This window comes from Zingiber officinale, chromosome 6A, assembly GCF_018446385.1.
Source record: "Zingiber officinale cultivar Zhangliang chromosome 6A, Zo_v1.1, whole genome shotgun sequence".
Classification (NCBI taxonomy): Eukaryota; Viridiplantae; Streptophyta; class Magnoliopsida; order Zingiberales; family Zingiberaceae; genus Zingiber; species Zingiber officinale.
The window spans coordinates 89,595,198-89,617,204 of NC_055997.1; the positions used below are offsets into that span (position 1 = coordinate 89,595,198).

At 41.3% G+C, this 22,007-nt stretch overlaps 1 protein-coding gene across 1 annotated transcript; it reads right to left on the reverse strand.

Annotated features, from left to right (window-relative positions):
• Positions 1-10,816: 10,816 nt before the first annotated feature.
• Positions 10,817-21,311, reverse strand: LOC121996875 (coatomer subunit alpha-1-like). Its single transcript, XM_042551034.1, has 5 exons — positions 21,152-21,311; positions 20,820-21,029; positions 19,897-20,388; positions 16,626-19,586; positions 10,817-11,297 (listed from the first exon to the last, which is right to left on the reverse strand). Exons 2-4 carry the CDS (start codon positions 21,025-21,027, stop codon positions 16,636-16,638), a joined length of 3,651 nt encoding a protein of 1,216 aa, XP_042406968.1. The 5' UTR covers positions 21,028-21,029; positions 21,152-21,311; the 3' UTR covers positions 10,817-11,297; positions 16,626-16,635.
• Between the last annotated feature and the right edge of the window lie 696 nt (positions 21,312-22,007).

Here is a 22,007-nt window from a genome sequence, read left to right on the forward strand (position 1 = left end):
TTCATTAGGAAATTAAACGACTAATTTCATTATGAGGCTTTGTCTAAGGAAGTGGTTGTTGCTCAATAACCAAGAAGGCCTAGTGCCTCGCCACGACCTGGAAGCCAAGTATCGAAATGAAAAGTTTAATTGACTAACTGAAAAAGCATTAATTTAATTTACCTAATGCTTTAAAAGAGTTATTCAATTTATATAATTTATAATAATTTTTTTAAATTAATTTTTTTTAATTGACTTAGAAAATTTCTGAAAATTATTGACTTAGAAATTTTTTGAAAATTGACTTAGAAATTCTTTTTGGAAATCGACTTAAATCTTTTTAAATTAACTTAGATATTTTTTTTAGGAATTTTTCTATGAATACTGTCTTAGACATTTTTCTTTGAAAATTACCTTAGAAATCTTTTATAAAAATTCACGTTAAAATTTTCTGAATATTGACTTAGAATTTTTTTTACTAAATATTCTCTTTTGAAACATTGCCTTAGAAATTAATATTAATTGCCTTAGAAAGTTTTTATGAAAATTCACTTAAATTTTTTTACCTTAGACTTGTTTAAAGAACCCCTATTTTTAATGTGATCAAAGGGGGAGAAGAATGTTAAGTCTAGGGGGAGGTATATAAACTTTTTTATGAAATATCTTTGGACTTAATTACAAATAAATTATTTTTATTGCATATGTTTTTCCCTAGCTTAACTTGGGTTGCTCACATAAAAAAGAGGGAGATTGTTGGAACCCCGAGGTGTTTTGATGTGATCAAACAAGTTAAGTTAGGTCCTGCGTTGTTTAACCCTTGTGTCTAAGTGTGCAGGAACTTAGGAACACAGGAAGTCGAGCGGAAGACGCGGCTAGCGAGAAGGACGGCACGGGAGAGAGCCGACGGGCTCGGTGCGTCCGAGGGACGAGGTGTCCGCGGAAGAGTACACCGGTGGACGAGAAGAACGTGTGCGGTGTTCGAGGGACGAGAAACCGGGAAGGAAGGCTACTCGAGGAGAAGGCCGGAACATGGGTTCGGGTGAGTCCTATTCCGGATGGCCGAGATCACCCAAGCTAGTGGAGCCGGAACAGAAGACCCGGACCGAGACGAGCTGAACCGAAGCGGAGCGACCAGACGGAAAAAGTCAACCAGAGTTGACTTTTGGGGTCCGGGGCGCCCGGAACCATCCGGAGCGCCCGGACCCCTCCGGGGCGCCCGGAACCATCCGGGGCGCCCAGAATGAGATTTTTGACCAGATCGAGTCAAACTCGATCTGAACGTTAGGGGATAAAGTTTTATCCCCCCAGGGCGCCCGGAACCCTTCCAGGCGCCCCCAACTATAAATATAGCCTTGGTCCAGAAGCAAATCAATTAATCAGAACGACGAACTTGTAATCAACTTCTGTGTGCTTTACTTTTCTTCTTGTACGTTCAACGCTGTAAGAGGCTACTCCGCCCAGAGGAGAATCAGATAGTGCGCTTACATTCCTTGGATTAGCTATCCCCTGATTGCAAACCAAGTAAAACTCTGGTGTCTGTTTTTCTTTACTTAGTCTCTGCCTTTTTTTTTAATTACAAGTTCTTTTAAGTTAGTTGAATATCCGAGAAGGGTTTTTGGTTTTATTTTGTAGGGCAATTCACCCCTCCCCTCTTGCCGGCCTCCAAAGGGACCTACATGAAGAAGAAAGCATACAACCATCCTCAACCCTAGGTAACTCAAGCAATTTACTTTCAAGTAAATTACATATAATGTGCTTTGAGTGTAGGGAATTTGGGCATTACAAGAGTAAATGTCCAAGGAGGATTAGGAAGACTCCACCGGCGCCAAAGGTCAAGAAAGCTGGAGTCCCGATACGCAAGGGTAAGGAGCACGTGGTGTGCTTCCAATGCAAGCAAAGGGGACACTATAGGAGCCAATGTCCGAGGGGGAGGCAATCTCACAAGGACAAGAGACCGAGCACGTCTATAGGGGGAGCTAAGGGAAACCCTAAGGTAATCTCTAAGGCACATTCTTGCAATTCTAGTAGGATGCATACTAGTAGCCTTATTGCTATTGTCAATAATAATAAGCATGATAACTATAGTAACCGATACACGTGTTTAGGTGCCAAACATTTTATCCTAGATAAGGAAAATACTAGAAAAACCAACCCTAGAATTAACTCATCTAAGGTTAAGGAAAACCTAGGTAGGAATCCCAAAACAACTAGACATATGCCTAGGTATACCTCAAAGAAAAATGACAAATTAAAACTTGAGGTATTAGAAAAGGAAAATCAAGTCTTGAGGTCAACACTTGACAATTTAGAAAAGGCCCTTAAAAATTTAGAGAAGTCAACTCAAGGGTCTAAGGGTCAAAAATCAAAGCCCAAGAACATGAGAGGTTTGGGTCACAAACCTAAGACTCAAGTGGTCAAGCCCACTTATCATAATATTCCATTCGATTATGGAACAAGACCTAGGGCTAGAAAGACCATCACCAAGGTCACAAGGGGAGTCACCCCTAGAGTTGATCTTGATGAGTCCCAAATGACCAAGGCTTTAAAGCCTAGGAGGGTCATTAGGAGGATTGCTAGGGAAGTCATCCCTAGTGAATATTTAGTGAACCCAATGAGCTCCAATAGGTATTGGGTTCCTAAGGGCGTGATTCCATCACGCTAGATGGTTTAGGGTGTGCCAACCTTACTTGAATAGGTAGTTAACCTAATCATGGCAAAAGGTGGCACTTTAGGAATTTTCAAGGTGTAATCAAGCCTTGAAAATTAAATGGAAAGTTATTCCTAAAGTGATTAGGATGTGCCAATCACATTTGAGGAGTTTTCTAGGGTCAATCTAATTGGCACATAGTGATCTAAAAATCTTTAGTATATGATTTTAGGTCTATTACACTTAGGAATATGGAATTTATGGCAAAATGATCAAAATTATCAAAAATGGCAACTAAGGCTAGAATTAGGTATTTTCTATACCTTTATATATTATTTGCCATGTATTGTTTGCCATATGCCATGTCATGACATCATATTTAATTCATTATCATTTGAAATGTCATGATAATACTTAGGTTAGCTATATGTCATGCCTTATTTAAGTTTCATACTTTATGACATGACATCATGACATTGGCACATGTTTTTACTTATGATATTATTTTATGTCATGTCATCATCTCTTGCATTTATCAATTAATTTGATTTAAGGATAAAAACACAATTTGATATGGAGATCAAATTGTTGTTTAGATAATGCATGAGAACTTAGATTAAGATGACCTAAACCATATCTCACATCAAAATTGACTTGGATGTGTTTGATACACCTTAGATGTGTGTGAGATATTAGGATTATGAGTTAGGATCAAGGTGCATAGCTCTTGTACCTAGATGAGCCTAATTCTAAATGGAGGATCATAGGGAAAGCTTGTGTACAAGTCATGTACACTTAGCCCTAAGATTGTGGTCCTAAATTGAATGGTTTAAAATCATTTCAAAATTATTTTGAAAAACCTTGATGAAGCTTTTCTAGTGATAGCATTCATCATTGAGCAAGTTGATACAAAGTTGAGGTAAACTTGAACTATTTCAAAGTTTTTAAACTTTGTATCAAGATTTGAAAATGGAAGTTATTTTCATAGAAAACTATTTTTCCATGATAGTATATGTTATGAGGAATGTATCCTCAAAATTTTATAATTTTTGGAATTTCCTGCAATTTTGTAGGGGTTTCTGAATTTCGGGAGGAAGAAATTCAGAAATTAGACATGTGTGACCGATTAGGAGGTTCCCTGATCGGTCCAGGGGATGCTGGATCGGTCACTGGACCGATCCAGGGAAGTGTGGATCGGTCCGGTGACCGATCCAGTAAAGGCTGGGCGTGTCAAAATGCTGATTTTTGACTGTGTTGTCTGAAATTTCAGCTGAAAGTTAAAACACAGTTTGTGTTTTGGATTTCTAAAGGTTTGAAACTCTCCAAGACATTGTTGGTGCAATGGTCAAGGGGGAGTTGACCTTTAGGGGGAGTTTTTACCTATTAGTCAAGGGGGAGTTGACTTTTAGGGGGAGTTTTTACTCTAAAGACTTGAGTGATATGGGATTATCACTAAGTTGATTGTTGACTTTAGTATCAAGGGGGAATTTAAGGGTTTCAATGAAAAGTATGAGACTTTCATTTGGAAGAAACTCTTGACCTTGATTCACTCTTTTTGATGTGTGTCAAAAAGGGGGAGAATGGGAGAATGTCCGAAGAATGTTCAAGGAAGAACATTAGAGTTTGGGGAGAATGTTCAAGAAAGAACATTAGAAAACCTAAGTTAGGTTATCGGGTTAACCTAACTTGTTTATGGTTTTGTCAAACATCAAAAAGGGGGAGATTGTTGGTGCAACCTTAGGTCAAGGTTGACCTAGTTGACCTGACTCGAGTTGACCTGACTCGAGTTGTATTTTGATGTTTGACGAGAATAGAAAAGTTCTATTATGATGTTTGACGAGAGTAGAAAAGTTGTATTCTGATGTTTGATAGAATACAAACTTGGGAGATTGTGGGTGCAATCTTTGGTCAAGGTTGACCTAGTTGACCCAAGGTGAGTCGACCTGATTCGTGAAATCCTGGTGAGTGAAGCCAGGTGAAAGTCCTGGTGAGTGAAGCCAGGCAAGGGAAATCCAGATAGGTCAAGGTTGACCAGACATCTGGTGAAAAGTCCAAGCAAGGAGCTTGGCACGAGAAAAGTCTAAGTATGGAGACTTGGCACGGAAAAGTCCAAGCAGGGAGACTTGGCACGGAAAAGTCCAAGTATGGATACTTGGCATGAGTAAAGTCCAAGTATGGAGACTTGGCACGGAAAAGTCCAAGCAAGGAGCTTGGCACGGGAGAAGTCCAAGTATGGAAGCTTGGCATGCGAAGTCGGAGAGGGCTCGACAGCTCGTTCTCCGGACTAGGTCAGAGAGGGCTCGGGAGCTCGTTCTCTGGACCAGACAGAGTTGGAGAGGGCTCGGTAGCTCGTTCTCCGGACTAGGTCAGAGAGGGCTCGGTAGCTCGTTCTCCGGACTAGGTCAGAGAGGGCTCGGTAGCTCGTTCTCTGGGTCGGATGAAGTCGGAGAGGGCTCAGTAGTTCGTTCTCCGGACTAGGTCAGAGAGGGCTCGGTAGCTCGTTCTCTGGACCGGACGTGGAAGTCGGAGAGGGCTCGGTAGCTCGTTCTCCGAACTAGGTCAGAGAGGGCTTGGTAGCTCGTTCTCCGGACTAGGTCAGAGAGGGCTCGGTAGCTCGTTCTCTGGACCGGACGAAGTCGGAGAGGGCTCGGTAGCTCGTTCTCCGGACTAGGTAGGGTTTAGGGCTAGGAGCTCTAAACCTGGATCGGTCTGGTGACCGATCCAGTGATACGCTGGTTGACTGATCGGTTTGGTGACCGATCAGTAACCAAACAGTGTGTTTCTGTGAATTACCTGATCGGTCTGGTGACCGATCAGAAGCGAAGAAGATCGGGAGAAGAAAGAGGGGGGATCGGTCTGTGGACCGATCCACCTGAGTCCTGATCGGTCCACAGACCGATCAGATAAGGCCTGATCGGTCCCAAGACCGATCAGAACACTCCTGGACCGATCAGGAGTGTGCCTGATCGGTCCAGGCCCTAGCCGTTGCGACACAACGGCTAGTTTATCTGTCTTCTTCTTCGCAGGTTATATATCAAGGTCGAGGGCCTCTACAGTTACAACTCTTCTTTCTCCTAACTGCGACTTGAGCTTTGCTGAGCTCTCGGTTTGCTGAAGCTTCGCGTGAGCTTCGTGCTGGTTTTCTAGCTGCTGGAGACGTGAAGCTGCTGCTTCATCAACGGACTCTGACTAGAAGGCAAGCAAGTGTGTTTACAATTTCTATTGTTCTTGTTTGTTTCCTCTATTGTTGTACTCCTCTGTTTTGCTGTTGCAAAGACTTTGTGGCGAGGTTTCTCCACCCAGAAGGAGTTCATATTAGCCGGTTATCCGGGGTCTCATCCACCGACAGATTGATAGGTTTCGTCCACCTTACGGACACACCGAGGAGTAGGAGTATCATCTCCGAACCTCGTTACATCGCTGTGCTTGAGGTTTGATTTCTCCATTTACGTTTCTGTTGTTATTTTTTCGCTTCGCTAACTTGATTTGTATAAAGAAACGCGAATTTGGGGTCGGCTATTCACACCCCCCTCTCTAGCCGCATCCGAAGGTCCTAACAGGATGATCGGCGTATCCTCATAAGGGGCTCCTCTCCTAAAGATATGATCAATTTTATTTAACCTAGCGATTGTACTTCATTGCTTGTAAACCCATATAGTGGAGTAACCATAGGCTGAAGCTCGCTTGGGTCGATCTGCAACTGATCAAAAGTTTGTTTAAAGATAATATTAACAGAATTTCCGGTGCTAATAAAAGTATGAAAAATGTTGTAATTGACTATAACAACTTTAATTATTAATACATCATCATGGGACATTTCTACCCCTACTAACTTTAGGTTCAAAACTAATTTCTAATCCCGCTGTCTTCTTGGCACTACATTCGATAGCGTGTATCATTAATCGTCGAGCGTATGACTTTCTCACCCAGTTGGAATCACCATCAGTGGGTCCTCTTGCTATCATATTCATATTGCCTCGAGCAGCGTTGTTGCGATTCTCTTCTTGCTGAGTCGATGGTTGCTCTGATTATACTTGGTCTGGTGTTTATGCCTGTACAGCGGGGAGAGGTAATATTCCTACTTGTGATCCGCTCGGTTGATATTCAATCATAAGCGGGCTATTCTGCCGTGGATATCGTCGACGATTTAGCACTGGGAAACACCGATGGTAGTGGGTGTTAACCACTTGCTAATTCTTTAGAGCAAAATACTTTTCAGTATTATGAGTACTTGTCAGATGATATGTGCACCATCTCTAAGAAAAGTGTTAAGGAACCTCCATATGTTGTACTGCTTGAGGTTGAGGTTCCAGATGACAATGATATAGATCTGCTCGAGGTCCCTTAGGAGGCTGAATAGGCCCTGCAGGATGTACCGTGGTATGAACGGGCATGGAAGTAGTGGTATCCTTCCTCCGAGCAACTTGAGATTCTTCCACATTGATGAACTCCGAAGCCCGCTCGATTAATATATCAAAATTGGTAGGAGGGTTCCTGACCAAATCCTTAAAGAAGTCATTATCATTAAGCCCCTGAAAGAAATCACTTATTAGGATCTCCGTGGTGGCTGTAGGGACATCGATGGCCACTTAGTTGAACCTTTTAATATAAGCTTTGATAGATTCTTTAGGTCCTTGCTTGATTGAAAAGAGACTCCAAGGGATTTTATGATACCTACGATTGCTAGAAAAATGATGTGGGAACACCTTGCGGAAATCCTTAAAGCGCCGAATAGAATTTTCCAGTAGTTGCTTGAACCACCTCTGAGTTGCTCCCTCCAATGTAATAAGGAGCATCCATCATTTAACACCATCGGTGAATTGTTAGAGGAGCGTTGCATGCTCGAATTTGAGAAAATGATCATCGGGATTAGTTGTCCCCGAGTATTCTTCGATATTTAAATTTTCATAATGCTTCGGCAAAGGATCATCTAGCACTCGTTGAGAAAATGGAGTGATAATCCTTTCAAGAGAACTATCACTGGCTATGACATTCTCTTTTCATTTTTCTCTTACAAGGGTTCTCCAGAAGACTCCTGAAGAATTACTTTTCGTCCCCCTTGTTCAAGAGGTGTCCGAAAATACGCTTTAGGACGTCGTGTGGGAGAGCGAGGGGTAGAGAGCAAACAAACCAGATCCCCCCCTTCGATCCCTCTTTCCTTATGATGAGAAGTTATAAACATCGTCGGATGAGGTGCTACAGGTAGTGTACCACCAATATTAACTTGTTGTTGTTGTTGAAATATCTTCTGCACTCTAGCATTGATGAGAAATTCCAGATCCTCCTGCGATATAGTAATAGTGTTGGATTTTCCAGCTTCCTCCATCTTCATAGCTTCAGATTAAGGTGAATAGTTTCCCACAGACGGCGCCAAATTTGATCTTGTCTGAAATATGTGAAGTAGTGGGCTGGCTCCGGTGAACGAAGATCCTTGATGGAGATAGCCTCCTGGAGACCTAAAAGAACCTCTCCACGATCCTATGCACAGTGAGACAAACCAACAAAGCGTTAGTGACCTAAGATCGGAGTGGGGATCCCTGGCTAGGCCCTCCGACGTTTAAGTCAATTTCTCTCTCAAGGGTGGAAGAAGAAGAAGAAGAAGAAACTAAAGTACTTTGAAACATAGTTTAGATACTAGAACTTGCGTACCTTGCCAACGGAGAGGATCCCCCTTTTATACTACCTCATGTGACCTTCGTAGTCGTGAAGTAGTCCCCAGTTCGTTAGGGTTTGTTAGGAGATAAAGTTATCTCCCGAGTTTCGTGCAATAATCTTTTTAAGGAATCTTTTTTATACCCCGCATGTACCTCTTTTGTCGTTTGCGACTCATATTTATGATGAGATGTGCATATGAACACGTTATTATAACTGAAGAAGCTTTTAGAAGATATTTCCCGCCAAGTTTGTCGGGCTGCTATACTCATATACTTCTGTTAAGCATGTTTCGACCGATCGTTCAAATTGGTCGTATATATATTGAGAAAACCTCCTGCTAAGCATGTTTCGACCGAGAATGTCTATGAACTTTAGGAGGCTGAGTGTCCTTACGTTTGGTCAGACTTTATCCAGCCGAATGCATACTGATTATAAGCTTCCGACCGGTAATATACCATAAGCTGCTATAAAGTTAAGTACCTTTACGTTTGATCGGGATTTGCTTGACCGAGCGCGTGCAAGCACACATTGCTGCCGCTCGACCTTCTCTCAGCCGATAATATACTAAGAGTTTCCATAAGACTAAATGTCTCTATGCTCGGTCGGGTTTTGCCTGACCGAGCGCGTGTAGACACTCATTGGTGCATACTTGGCGTTCACTCAGCTGGTAATATACTAAGAGTTTCTATAAGGCTAAATGCTTCTACGCTCGGTCCGGTTTTGCCTGATCGAGCGTGTGCAGGCACTCATTGGTGCCCACTCGACCTTCATTCGACCGGTAATATATTAAGAGTTTCCATAAGGCTAAATGCCTTTAAGCTCGGTCGGGCTTTGCTTGACCAAGCGCGTGTAGGCACTCATTAGTACCCACTCGACCTTCACTCAGCCGGTAATATACTAAGAGCTTCTATAAGGCTAAATGTCTTTACGCTCGATTGGGGTTTGACTGACCGAGCGCGTGCAGGCACACATTGGTGCCCACTTAACCTTTACCCGGCCGGTAATATACTAAGGGTTTCCATAAGGCTAAGTGCCTTTATGCTTGGTTGAGCTTTGCCTAACCAAGCGTGTGTAGGCACACATTAGTGCCCACTCAGCCGGTAATATACTAAGAGCTTCTATAAGGCTAAATGTCTTTATGCTCAGTCGAGCTTTGCCTAACCAAGCGTGGGCAGGCACTCATTGGTTCCCACTTGGCCTTCACTCGGCGGGTAATATACTAAGAGTTTCCATAAGGCTAAATGCCTTTAAGCTCAGTCGGGCTTTGCCTGACCAAGCGCGTGCAAGCACTTATTAGTACCCACTCGGCCTTCACTCGGCCGGTAATATACTAAGAGCTTTAATAAGGCTAAATGCCTTTACGCTCGGTTGGGGTTTGCCTGACCAAGCACATGTAGGCACACATTAGTGCCCACTTGACCTTTATTTGGCCGGTAATATATCAAGGGTTTCCATAAGGCTAAGTGCCTTTACGCTTGGTTGAGCTTTGCCTAACCAAGCGTGTGCAGACACGCATTGGTGCCCACTTGGCCTTCACTCGGCCGGTAATATACTAAGAGCTTCTATAAGGCTAAATGTCTTTATGCTCGGTCGAACTTTGCCTAACCAAGCGTGGGCAGACACTCATTGGTGCCCACTCGGCCTTTACTCGGCCGGTAATATACTAAGAGCTTTTATAAGGCTAAATGTCTTTATTCTCGATTGGCCTTTGCCTGACCGAGCGCGTGCAAGCATACATCGGTGCTCGCTCGGTCTTCACTCAGCCGGTAATATACTAAGGATTTCCATAAGGCTAAATGCCTTTACACTCGGGCGGGCTTTGCTTGGCCGAGCGTATATGAACACATGGATACTTGCTCGGCCTTCAATCGGCCAATAATGTGCTAAAAGTCATACATAAGGTTGAGTGCCTTTACGCTCGGTCGGGCTTCGCTCGATCGAGCTTATATGAGTGTAATGGTTCTCGCTCGGTCTTTGATCAGTCAGTAACATGCTGAGGACTATCTACAAGGCTAAGCACCCTTATGTCGATCGAACTTACCTGACCGAGCACGTAAAAGTACTTTGGTCATATACTTTTCTTATCTTTCTCGATCATATGATTCCTTCATTTAATAAGTCATCCTATCATAACTCATATGAACGGCAATAACAATTAAACATACGACGAAATACATAAGCAATTAAACATTAAATATACATCCCTGCATATAATTTTCATATTCACACACCAGCATATTTCATATTTTAAAATAGTCATGAGAATCATACAAAGGTTCTATCGTAACATATCGATATGCACAAAAATCGTCCTAAGAGTAAGCGCGACTTCCAAATGTAAGTCATGTAATAAAATTATAGCTACAACGATAGGCTAAGTTTCATAAGGATAGTCTTGGATGTTAACTGCTTATTAAATTTCAAATTCAAAAAAATATTATTAAAACAAAATATTTCTTTCGAGAAGCTGACATAACCGATCGATATCTTAACCCATAGATACCATCGCCAGATACAAATGATGCAGCACGGTTATTTTAAATTTCAGCAGCGGTAATGCATAAAATTCTGTAAATTGAAATATTTGTCACACAATCTAAGTAACTTGTAAGGAAAATAAAAATACCTTCGGGTTTGGCAACAACGCATCAACAAATTCTTAATTGCATGGAAAACTTACAAAAATCGATATGCGTAAAAATGAAACAAAAAAGGAGAATAGAGATTGGTGGCTAGGACCCAACTTATGACGTCTAGTTATATATAAAAAAAAATGTTTCAGAAGTGAATGTTTGGAAGACATTCCAAGCTAAGTTTTATCCTCGGAAAAAATCTGGCCACTGTGCATGGATGAAGAACATCCACCCAGTACTGTAATCCACGAAAGACAGAGGCAATAGCTGCGCCGTGCCAAAACCCCAGAAAAATAAGATTTACTAAAGCTAGAGAAACAGATGGGATGACAAAGGCCTCTGAGCAATGCATGTTTCCGAAGCAGGACAGCTTGTAGGCATACCTGAAACATAAAAAGAAAATTATTTTCTGAGGAAAAAAGTAAATTATACTTATCAGTTGTAGATAAGATATGTACCAAGAGTAGTTTAACAAAATTCTGAGGTATCGTATAAAGACTTCAGACTTTTGGAAATTATTTTCATTCTATGAGACATGGTAAAATGACATCCAAGACAATTGACAAAAGACCAGTACATCAACTGGATAGGTAAGTTGAGGTTGTGTATCTGCATGGGTTCCTGCAAAATCTCAACCCTAGCAGGTTTGCCCGTGAGGGAAAATCTTGATATAGCCATGTTCCAACAAGAATGAATTCTCAAGTTCTAGCACTCAGTTGACACAACTTGAGAATCTTAACTCTTATGTGAGGTCGTTTCCACTACCTTATATGAGGTTTCTACACTTAAATGGCACAAGACTGATAACTAGGCATGTCGACCTCTAAAAAATTAAGTTTCACCAAAAAAGAAAAAAAATCCATTTCACGTTCTTTTATTAATGTCTTCTGATGGATCTCATTAAGATTTGTACGATTAATGAAAAACTCATTTGATTGGCACTCCTTCCCCATGCCGCCGTCACCCCCACTACTATCGCCGGATCTTGCACTACTGGACCACGGAGCATGCTCTTATGTCGCCTCTGCCTTCCGACCCCCGATCTCCTTCTCCATGCCCTCCACCGTCAAATAGCTCTCTCCCTTCCTCTCTCGCCACCTGAGCAGCCCCCTAAGGTAGTCTCCACCCTACTGACTTCACCATAGCCACCACTGTCCTCTCATAGCACCTGACCAACGCGTCATGTAGCCAGCCATTAGTCTCTGTCATGGACCTCCACGCTCCTTGCCGGCCTATCTCCAACCAACCCCTGATGTTGTCATCGCCTTCGGCACAGACCCCACGCTGTCGTCGCCTCCGGCACAAACCCCGCTACTGCTGCCGCCTCCAACATAGATCCGGCCGCCTACGGAGCATGCCGCTCCGAGGGGCAGAGCCCGTTGTCATCACTGTTCGGGCCTCCTAGTCGTTGTTGTCGTGCACCCCCATTGCACTCTGCTTCCATTATCGATCAAGCCTCTAAGCCCTCATTGCCTCAAAGCCGCGCTCCTGACACCCCCTCCGGCTTCCGAGCTCTCACTACCGTGCAGTCGTCCTGTGGACCTAGCGCTCCAGTTGTCCCCGTCGACACAACTCTCCGTTCGACTCCAGGTCCCAGCTCCCTAACCAAGCATCCACCTGTTGATTCCGAACTACTCGGTACACCTGACTCCAAGGGCCCAACTCTCCGACCGGATACAACTCATGTCCGATCGACTCTACCGGTTGGACACTCCGACTTACCTCGACTCCTATCCGACGATTCTCTCAGACCTAGATATCTAGATGCTCTAGCATGTGGGCTTGTGTGACACGTGGAACAGTGGATTTAGCGTGATCCCATGATATCTTCTAGAGTACCAGATACGAGTAATGTGACCTCCTATACGACAATGGGACACCTTCGTTATTGTGATACGACATCCTGAGAGAAGCACGCCATCCCTTCTGACAATCACAAATGTGGCACATCACTCCTTCAAGTTATAAAAGTCCCGCCCTTGTAGGCCAAGATACGCACATCTACAAGATTGACTTGGGCGTCAAAGTAGAAGGTCGAGACAACCCGATCTCCATTCTAACCCCTCCCTCCTCACTTTTTTACTCTTCGCAGAATCTTTTGGCGACAGGGACAACTCACCCTATTCTTCAAAGGCTACGCGACCTGGTCGATATTGAAGACAACTCATCCTCTCCTTTCTCCTGATTATGGCAACTTGGTCAACCTCAATGACACCTCACCGATAGTCCAACTCTCACCGATTTTAGACAGGATCAACATACAATAATTTCAACCATTATAGACAATAAGATAACTCAACATATAATAATTTCAACCATTATAGACAATAAGATAACTCGATCAGTACATCCAAGTTAACCTAGATGCAAGAATTATATTCCGACTTAATTTAAAGATGTAGCATCATGAGTAAAGGGACACTCATAAACAAATGTTAAGGCAATTAATAATAATTTCATGAGACAAAGTTAACCTTTTCATTCCCAACTAGTATGGTTCTTTAAAGTGAGACTGTTGTCCCAGGGCATAGCTGAGCTGATCACCACATGGTAGACTTGCATAAATGAGAGGGTTGATTCTCTGTGAAGCCGGAGGAAATACCCTCCCATGTGGTGGCCTGGTTGGTTCCTGATTTACCTCTCTATAGATAGTTATGGGGCTAACTGTATGAGACGCTGGGAATCAACGTATGACTTTCATAGAAATTCGAGTGAGAATGCTGTTGAGAGCGATGACACAAAAAAACTCACTACTATTGTTTCACTATTTATTCAAGGATCTAAAGTGGTGTTTGGTTCTTTCCTAGGAATCAGAATGGGAATAGGAATCATAGTATTAGGGAATGAGAATGGGTATAAGCATGAATATTACTCTTAAAAACAATGTTTGGTTAGTTGAATATTTTCTATCAAAATAAACCAAAATTTTCTTTTTTACCCTTAGAGAAAAATAAGAGGAAAAAAATTAGATGTGAGAGAAAATTGAATGTGAGAGAAAATATGATAAGAGAGAAAGTGTGATGAGAAAGAAAATATGATGAGAAATGAGAGAAAATGAGGAAAGAGAGTGTGATGGGAGAGAGCGTGATGAAAGAGGATAAGAAGAAAGAAAATATGATGAAAGAGAAAGTGTGATGGGAGAGAATAAAGAGAGAGAAAGTGATGAGAGAAAATGAGGAGAGAGTGTGTGATGGGAGAAATTATGATAAGAAAACATGATGAGAGAGAAAGTATGATGAGAACAAAATAAGGAAAGAGAGTGTGATGGAAGAGAAAACATGTGGCAAAAGGCGAAATCGCTCGCCCCCCGTGCTCCCGCCGCACCTAACCCCAGGCCATCACGAGGGAGGTAAATCACGCAGTCGAGAGGGCAAGTGGTGGTGGGGTGAGTTGCACACGGTTCGAGGATTTAAGCCCCAACAGCCCTGTGGTTCGACCCCGCGACCTCATGTGGCAAGCATGCCACCACTTACCATGTCGGATGACCCGTGGGGTCGAAAGTGTGATCGAAAAGAATGAAAAGAGTGTGATGGGAGAAAATGAGAAGAGTGTATGATGGGAGAGATTGAGAGAGAAAATATGATGAGAAACAAAGTGTGATGATGGAATGAGGAGAGAAAAAGTATAGTAAGAGAAAATAAGGAGAGAGAAAGTGCTATGAAAGAAAAATTCAACAAATATATTAAGGGTATTTTCGTCCAAAACTTAATTCTCATTTTCATTCTCATCAAAACCCAAGGGAGGAGATGGTTTCATCAAGACCGAAGTTTTTGGATTTCATTCCAAAATCTTAATTCCATTCCCATCAACCAAACACAAGGTTTGGGAATGAATCCATTCCCTCGTTCCCAAACTCCTAAACTAAACGCCACCTAAGAGTTCTAGTGTTTACTATCATAAGCGCATGAAAAATAATTGTTTTCCCAGCAATTCTAATTTTAACTAATAGATATTTCTTCATATAAGATGTATACATGTCATTTATTTAACCTTTTGAAATTCAATCAAACACTAATCTTAAATTTTATTATTCATAGGATAATTATCCTAATTGACATACTAACTTTTAATAGGGTTGTAAATGAATAGGGCATTATAAACAAACTCGATAATTAGCTCAATAATAGAGTTTGTTGAGTTTGGTTCAAAGGGAATTACACCCATTATAAATCTTCCCCCTTTCCCCCAAACCAACGATCCCCCATTCTTCTCCACCACAATATTTTAAAGAAAATAATTTTATTGATTTTATTTTTAAAGTGATGTGACGTTGATTTTGTGTTCCTTATTTATCTTAATGCCCAGGTGGACTTAAAAAATTTGTCATGTAAGTGATTTGTCCATCAAAAGTAAAATACCTAAATTCTCCATATTATCATTGTTGTCGCCATATATGCAATTATCGTTGGTCAATTCAAATTCCAGACAAAAAAAAGATTAAAATTGGAAAACAATGCAAGTTAATGTACTAAGAATGTAAATTTATAGATAATGGGACGAAAATTAGAAAAAGTGCAACTTACGGACTAAAAATGTAATTTTCTGGTTTGGTTCATTAGCATTCATCAACAAAGCTCGTGAATAATTCATGAATATACTTTTTGTATTAATTGGTCTAAAGTCTCATTATAGTTTTATTTCTTTATATATATATATATATTCTCTAGGCAACCTGGTGCACGAAGCTCCCGCTATGCGGGGTCCCGGAGAAGGATCCATTGTACGCAGCCTTACCCTACTTTTTGCAAGAGGCTGTTTCGAAGATTTGAACCCGTGACCTTTTGGTCACAAAGCATATATATATATATATATAATGTCTTACAATTATATAATTTAAAATTATTTAAAAATAAGAAAATACTAAAGTTTATGTATTGGATCATTGTTTTAACTAAATTTTAAATACAATAATTTCTCAAATTGAGCTCGGTAAATGGTCATAAGCTCAAGCTTAGTTGAGCTTAGTAAGAATTTTAATAAACAAGGTCGGTAAGAGAAATAAACAAGCTTGAAAACTCTTAGCTTTGCCTAGCTCATTTATAAATCTAATTCTTAGTGTGCTAAGATAAGGTTGAGTTGGGTAGATGGTAGTTTGGGGGTTGGGACTGACATTTGACTTAGGCAATGGGCAAGACACTATACATTGAACAGTGTAAGACCAAGAAGAAATAATGTGAGGATAAGTTTGAATTGGGTCTTCTAGAAACAAAAATTAGTTCGGAATATGACAACCAACCTACAACACAATTAATATAGTGAACCGAAAATAGCTAATAAAAGTTTGAATCAATTCAAGTTGTAATAAATTAATTTAATTAATAAAGTTAAAAAAAATGATATTGAATAATTAAATAGGTTGATAAAATTAAGACGGAAAGTACACTGAACAACAATAGAAGATCCAAGGGAAATGAACAACTATAAACAATGGAAACAAATTGTGAGCTTAAAGAATAACAAGGCCTTTTATTGAAAAACTAAACAAACACATCCTAAAACCAAAATGAATTTCCCCATATTGAAAACAAGAAAAAAAAAAGTTTTTAAATTTTGAAACCTTATCCTTTAATCCAAGTAATCGCTTAAACCAAGTTAAATGATTAAAATCAACTCGCCTAATGTTATCTTAAACTTAGAATTGAAAATCAGCTTGAAAAGCAATATGTAACAAGTTAGACTAGCCAGAAGAAAAGTATTACATAGAAAAGTACCTGTTTTCATTTATCTTGATTGTGCAGGAGAGCAAAGCAGACCTGAGGCATCTGCTCCCACCACTGCAAGCTCACAGACAGAGCAGAGATGCCCCTCAGCAGAGGGTACAAACCGAGCCCCACAATAAGGACAAGAAACATCTTTCTGCCCCCGATAAATAGGGACATAAGTTTCCCCACACACTACAAAAGGATTTCTATAATCATAATTGAGCTGATTAGCATCCTGTCTATCACCAGCATGTTGAAGCACCTGTCTTGCCTTTTTCGCTTGGATTTCAGTTGGGCCGTTCTCCAGAAGCATCCTGGCAAAATTTGCTGCTGTTGCAAAATTTCCTCCCTTATAGCAGATAGTCATAGCATTAGTGAGGACAAGCCTTGAATGAATCTTCTGAAGCTTACAATTGGTGAAATAAGCTGCAAGTTCTTGCTGTCGAACTGAATTGTCCTTAAGTTCCTTTCTTTTGACCTCAATTTTTAAGCCCAGAACATACTCTCTGGCAATTTCAATCAACTCCTTCACTTCATCGACTTCCCTTCTTGAGTCCACTACGATAAGCGGAATAGCATGCAAAATATTGAGAAATAGGCGTAGAGCCTCGGGAAACTTTCCATCAGTTGTGGCTCTATAAGCTGCCTTTAGCTTCTCATCCATCTGGAAAAACTTAAATATGAGTGCTGGTGGTCCTCTCACATTAGGACTTGCAGACTCACTCCAATTTCTCTCAACAGCAATTGACATAGCTGGAGCGGAAGCAAATGCATTCATATAGGTGTGACTTCCCAGAAGAAGATCCATGAAAAGCGGCTTCAGAGGAGCAAAATTTTTGAACCCCAATTGTCGGGTAAGCAAGCGCATGGCTGTATCAAAATTTCCAGCAGCTACATGCTCACCTGCCAGGGATGACTTCTGAATCCATATTTGGCTAACAGGCATGCCGGGAGTAGGGGCAACAAATAATGAAGTAGCATTTCCAGAAGCTTTTGGTGTATCAGCATCTGGTGGTAGTTCCAAATCCTCAAGGTCCCATCCTCCTTCCTCGTTATCTTCATTTGGAATTCCATCATCGAGTTCTGCAGTTATACCTATATCAGCATTCTGTATCATGTCATCCACATCAACAATGTCCAATTCCTCATCGCCCCAGTCAGCATTGCTAGCATCTTCCTCTTCCTCATTCCCTGCTTTACCAGTGTCCAGCCCATTGTCAAAAATACCTCTCATTACCCTCAGCATTGGCCAATCCCCACAGCATATCAGAGATGAAGGTGGCAGGAGAAGAGAACGCTTTTTACCTTCAGGTAAAGTGGGAACATTTTCACCCAACTCAGTAGCAAGCCTGCTAGCAATTTCCTTGAGTCCATGACTCACAGCTGTCACATATGCTAGAGGCAAATGACCAGCATGCTCCAATATCTTTATACGCTCATGGACATCACCAAGATACATGGCATTGTGGAATTGGCCCATAATATCATTCTTGATTTCAGCTATTTTCAGCATTTTGGACAGCTTCTCCTCGTTACCAGTTATGAGATAAAGAAAAGATAACCTCTCAAAGTTCTTTGTCCTCTGATATGCATACTCCACAATGCTAGTATTTCCTTGTCGAAGAGCCTCAATACCCAACCTGTACCAGTGATCCTTATCATCAATCTCTTTTGCTGAAGCAACAGCAATTTGAATGTTACCACTCTCAAGAGCTAGGTTGAATCTAGTCTTTTCATCTTTCACAAAATGGAGAGCCACTTCAGGAAAGCCTTTCTGCTGTAGATATGAAATGACAGCCTGACCACAAAGTTGTGAGTTCCTGATCATATTCATCACATGATCATAACGTTTATGAAACAGGGAGAGCTTGAAGACATACTCTGTCGAATCAATTGATATTGTATGGTTCTTCCCATCTCGATCCAAGCAATAGATATTGTTTCCAGAAACCTTGGTTATGTAAATAGTGTTGTCAAGTGTTTTTATTATTCCTCCATCTCCATTAGGAAGGCAATACTTGATATGATTTAATGTTGTATAGATAAACACACCTTTGTCATCCCATGCACCACTTTTCACACGGATAGTTTCATGCAATGTGCAACGGTGCACAAGTTTCTTATTAGCAATTACTATCGTATGTTTACCTAGCAAAGCAACTGATTCCATGTCACTTGACCACACAATGTATTTAACAGATGGAGTTTGAAGTTCTCCAAGTACAATCCTCTGTTGGAGGTCAAAAATAAGCACCCTGTCCTCAGCCCTGCACAACAGATTACCAGTGCCAGCATAATATATAGCATCAGTACCAATTGGCAGAGGGCTCTTCTTTACAATCTCATTTTTAAGATTCTTAACTATGGCTTGATTGCTACTCTTATCAAGAACAGCAAATCTATTACGAGCTACAAAAACAGCTGATGCCCCTGCTCCCTTCCTTGCATCCTGCATATAATCACCTCTTCCGGCAGCATCTTTAGGAACAATATAAAGCTCGTATGATCCACCATCCACATCAGAACAGATCAAGACAGCATTCTCAGTGGGGCTAAAAGACAATGTTCTAGGTCCTTGGTTCAAGCTAACTGAACCAGGTCTTCTTATGGGAACAACCTGATTGTCCTTCTGAGATGAGAACTCATAGACTCGCAAGAATCGATCTTTCACATAGTATAAAGCATCTCCACTAACAGAGAAAGCAGGTCGTTCCCTCTCCAATTTGAAAACAATCATGCCACTATCATGACCAGCAGCCAGAAGGTTCAATTCAGGATGTGCTGCAAGAATCCAGAAACGGTCGTGTTCCCTGCGAAATGTCTGAATACCTGTTCGTTTTGTAGCATCCCAAATGCGAATGCTTTTGTCTTCTGAGTTAGATACAATGATATCTTGCTTTGCATGAAACATCACACAGGAAACATTATTCATGTGACCTCTCAAAGTGTCCACTTCCCAAGCTTTTGTATCTGCAACACAATGGATATTTAATGGGGCACGACTCGTTTGTCAGAATTTCAAAAAAAAAAAAAAACTATTGCAGAAGTTTATAATCTTTTTTTTTTCATTTCCATCCTCAAGAAAATGAATGGTTCTAAGCAAGTAAGTATCTATATATTCTTCATATTTTATATAATATGAAAATAGAAATTTGCACAACTCTAGTGGATGATATCCCATGAAATATGATTTTATCCGGAGTGAAAAAATAAAGTTTAAATACTTTATAAAGGTTGCAAGGAAGTCAATGATTCAACAGACAGATATTTTCAAAGTTACCATTCATTCTCCATAATTTTACTTGTCGATCATCTGCTCCAGACACGATGAGTGGCAAACTAGGATGGAATGATGCCCAATTGACTCCACGATCATGACCTTCCAAGACATATTTGACAACAGCATCAACACCGCCGAATAAATCTGAGTTTATCTGACCCAAACGCAGGAGATCATCAGCTGGCGCAACCTTTTTCCTAAGGGAACTAATATCCCAAACACGGATAGTTTGATCCAGGGATGCAGAAACAACCAGGTCTTCTTTTGGATGAAACGAGGCACACATCACATAGTGGTTGTGCCCTGTCAATACCGAAATACAGGTCCGAGATTGCCAATTCCAAATCCTAATAGTTTGATCATCACTTGCGCTAACGATCCATGGATGCTCATCATGGAATTGCACAGTGCGAATGTAATCAAGATGACCAAGGAGGGTAAACAAGCACCGGTGTGTCTTATAATTCCAGACCTTGATCTTATAATCATCTCCTACAAATAAAGCATCTCCTTCAGAAAACAAGTACAAGTAAATTGAACACTTGAGGTTATTGGAACGGATCTGAACCTAACAAATTTGAAAACGTCAAAGAAAACAAGGCCAGAAAAACGGCGTATTCCTATCTATCGTCCCGAAGATTTGATTTTCAAATAAAAAAATATGCATCGATAGCAATTTCATCTAGTCTCAAGCGATCAATCATGAAAACAAACCAACCACCATTTGCGAGACACAATGAAGGAACGCTAACCAACTCTGATCACAGACACAACGAGCAAAATAGAATATAACGCCAGGGCAAGTAGATCAAAGGACGGCTGGGCAAGATCTGATGTCATACTCGACGAGCAAAATCGAATGCAACGCTAGGGCAATCAGATCGAAGGAAGCCTGGAAATTGTAAGGACAAAGTAACAATCACCTCCGGAGACGAAAAGGGGTTGGGATTTGTGGAAGTGGACTCCGCGAACAGGGCCGTCGTGCTCGTCAAAGCGGTCGATGAGGGTGCCCATGCGGTAGTCCCATAGCTGGACAACGCCGCTGTGAAGGCTGGCCAGCACCCAGGGCCGTTTGCTGTGGAAGCTCACCCCCTTCACCCGATTGCTCTTCGTCTCGAATTTGGTCAGCATAGCTGCAAGATCAAAACCGCACGAAACAAATGTAAATCAGCTCCCGGCGCAGGAAGAGGAAGCGCACACTGTAAATCAGATCTAGGGCTCAGATCGGAAGTCGGATCTTGAGGAGTCTTCCGACCTGGAATCTGAGAACTGGATCTCGAGATTAGATCGCTCCCGGAAGAGATCTGGAGGAGGAGACGAAAAACTGAAGAGGGTCGCCCGACGACCGATGGTGGAGGAGAGATCTCTTCTTTCCGGCTACATAGAAATTACATTTCGCCCGTCCCAAAATTATATAGTCATATTACTTCGTTTTCAATCTCAGCGTTTCAGGTTGGCCCTAAACATTTACCATTTATACAATTACGCCCTTGAAAATCTTCTAAACCAAAACAATTAGCAACTCTATCCCATCCGACCAATTACCAAATAAACCCTTAGTATATTAAAAATGCAGAATTCAGCCCCTCTCACACTAATCATTCCACAACGGCAATGTTCTTAACCTAGAAGCAACACAAATGCCTCGTAATTCATCCATAGAATTAGCGTTAGTTGCTTCAAAAATGAAGTATTAGATTTGTTAGTCAAACCGAAGACAGAAATTTTAGAAAAACTGATCTGACAACATTAAATTTGTCAGTTGACTTATTGAATTCATCTATTAATTTATCCATATTTGTGTAAGGTAATAAGGTATGATGTTTTTAATTCTTCCAGTGTTTTGTTTATCCAAGCGCACAGAACATTTTAGAGAAAAACGCTTCGTATTTTCGTTATTTCCATCTCTCTTCTCCTCTGATCCTGACCCAGCGCGAGCGGCTTGATTTGCTCGTTTGACACTTCTCGGACCGCGGACCATTCCTCGACCGGCCTTCCGGTCCACAACTTCACGGCCAAGGAAAAAAGCGTGAACCTAGGTTTGTGACTGCTACGTTGCTTACACGAAAGTATACCTCAAATCAGAGAGGCGAGACCTATTGGTCCTCCGT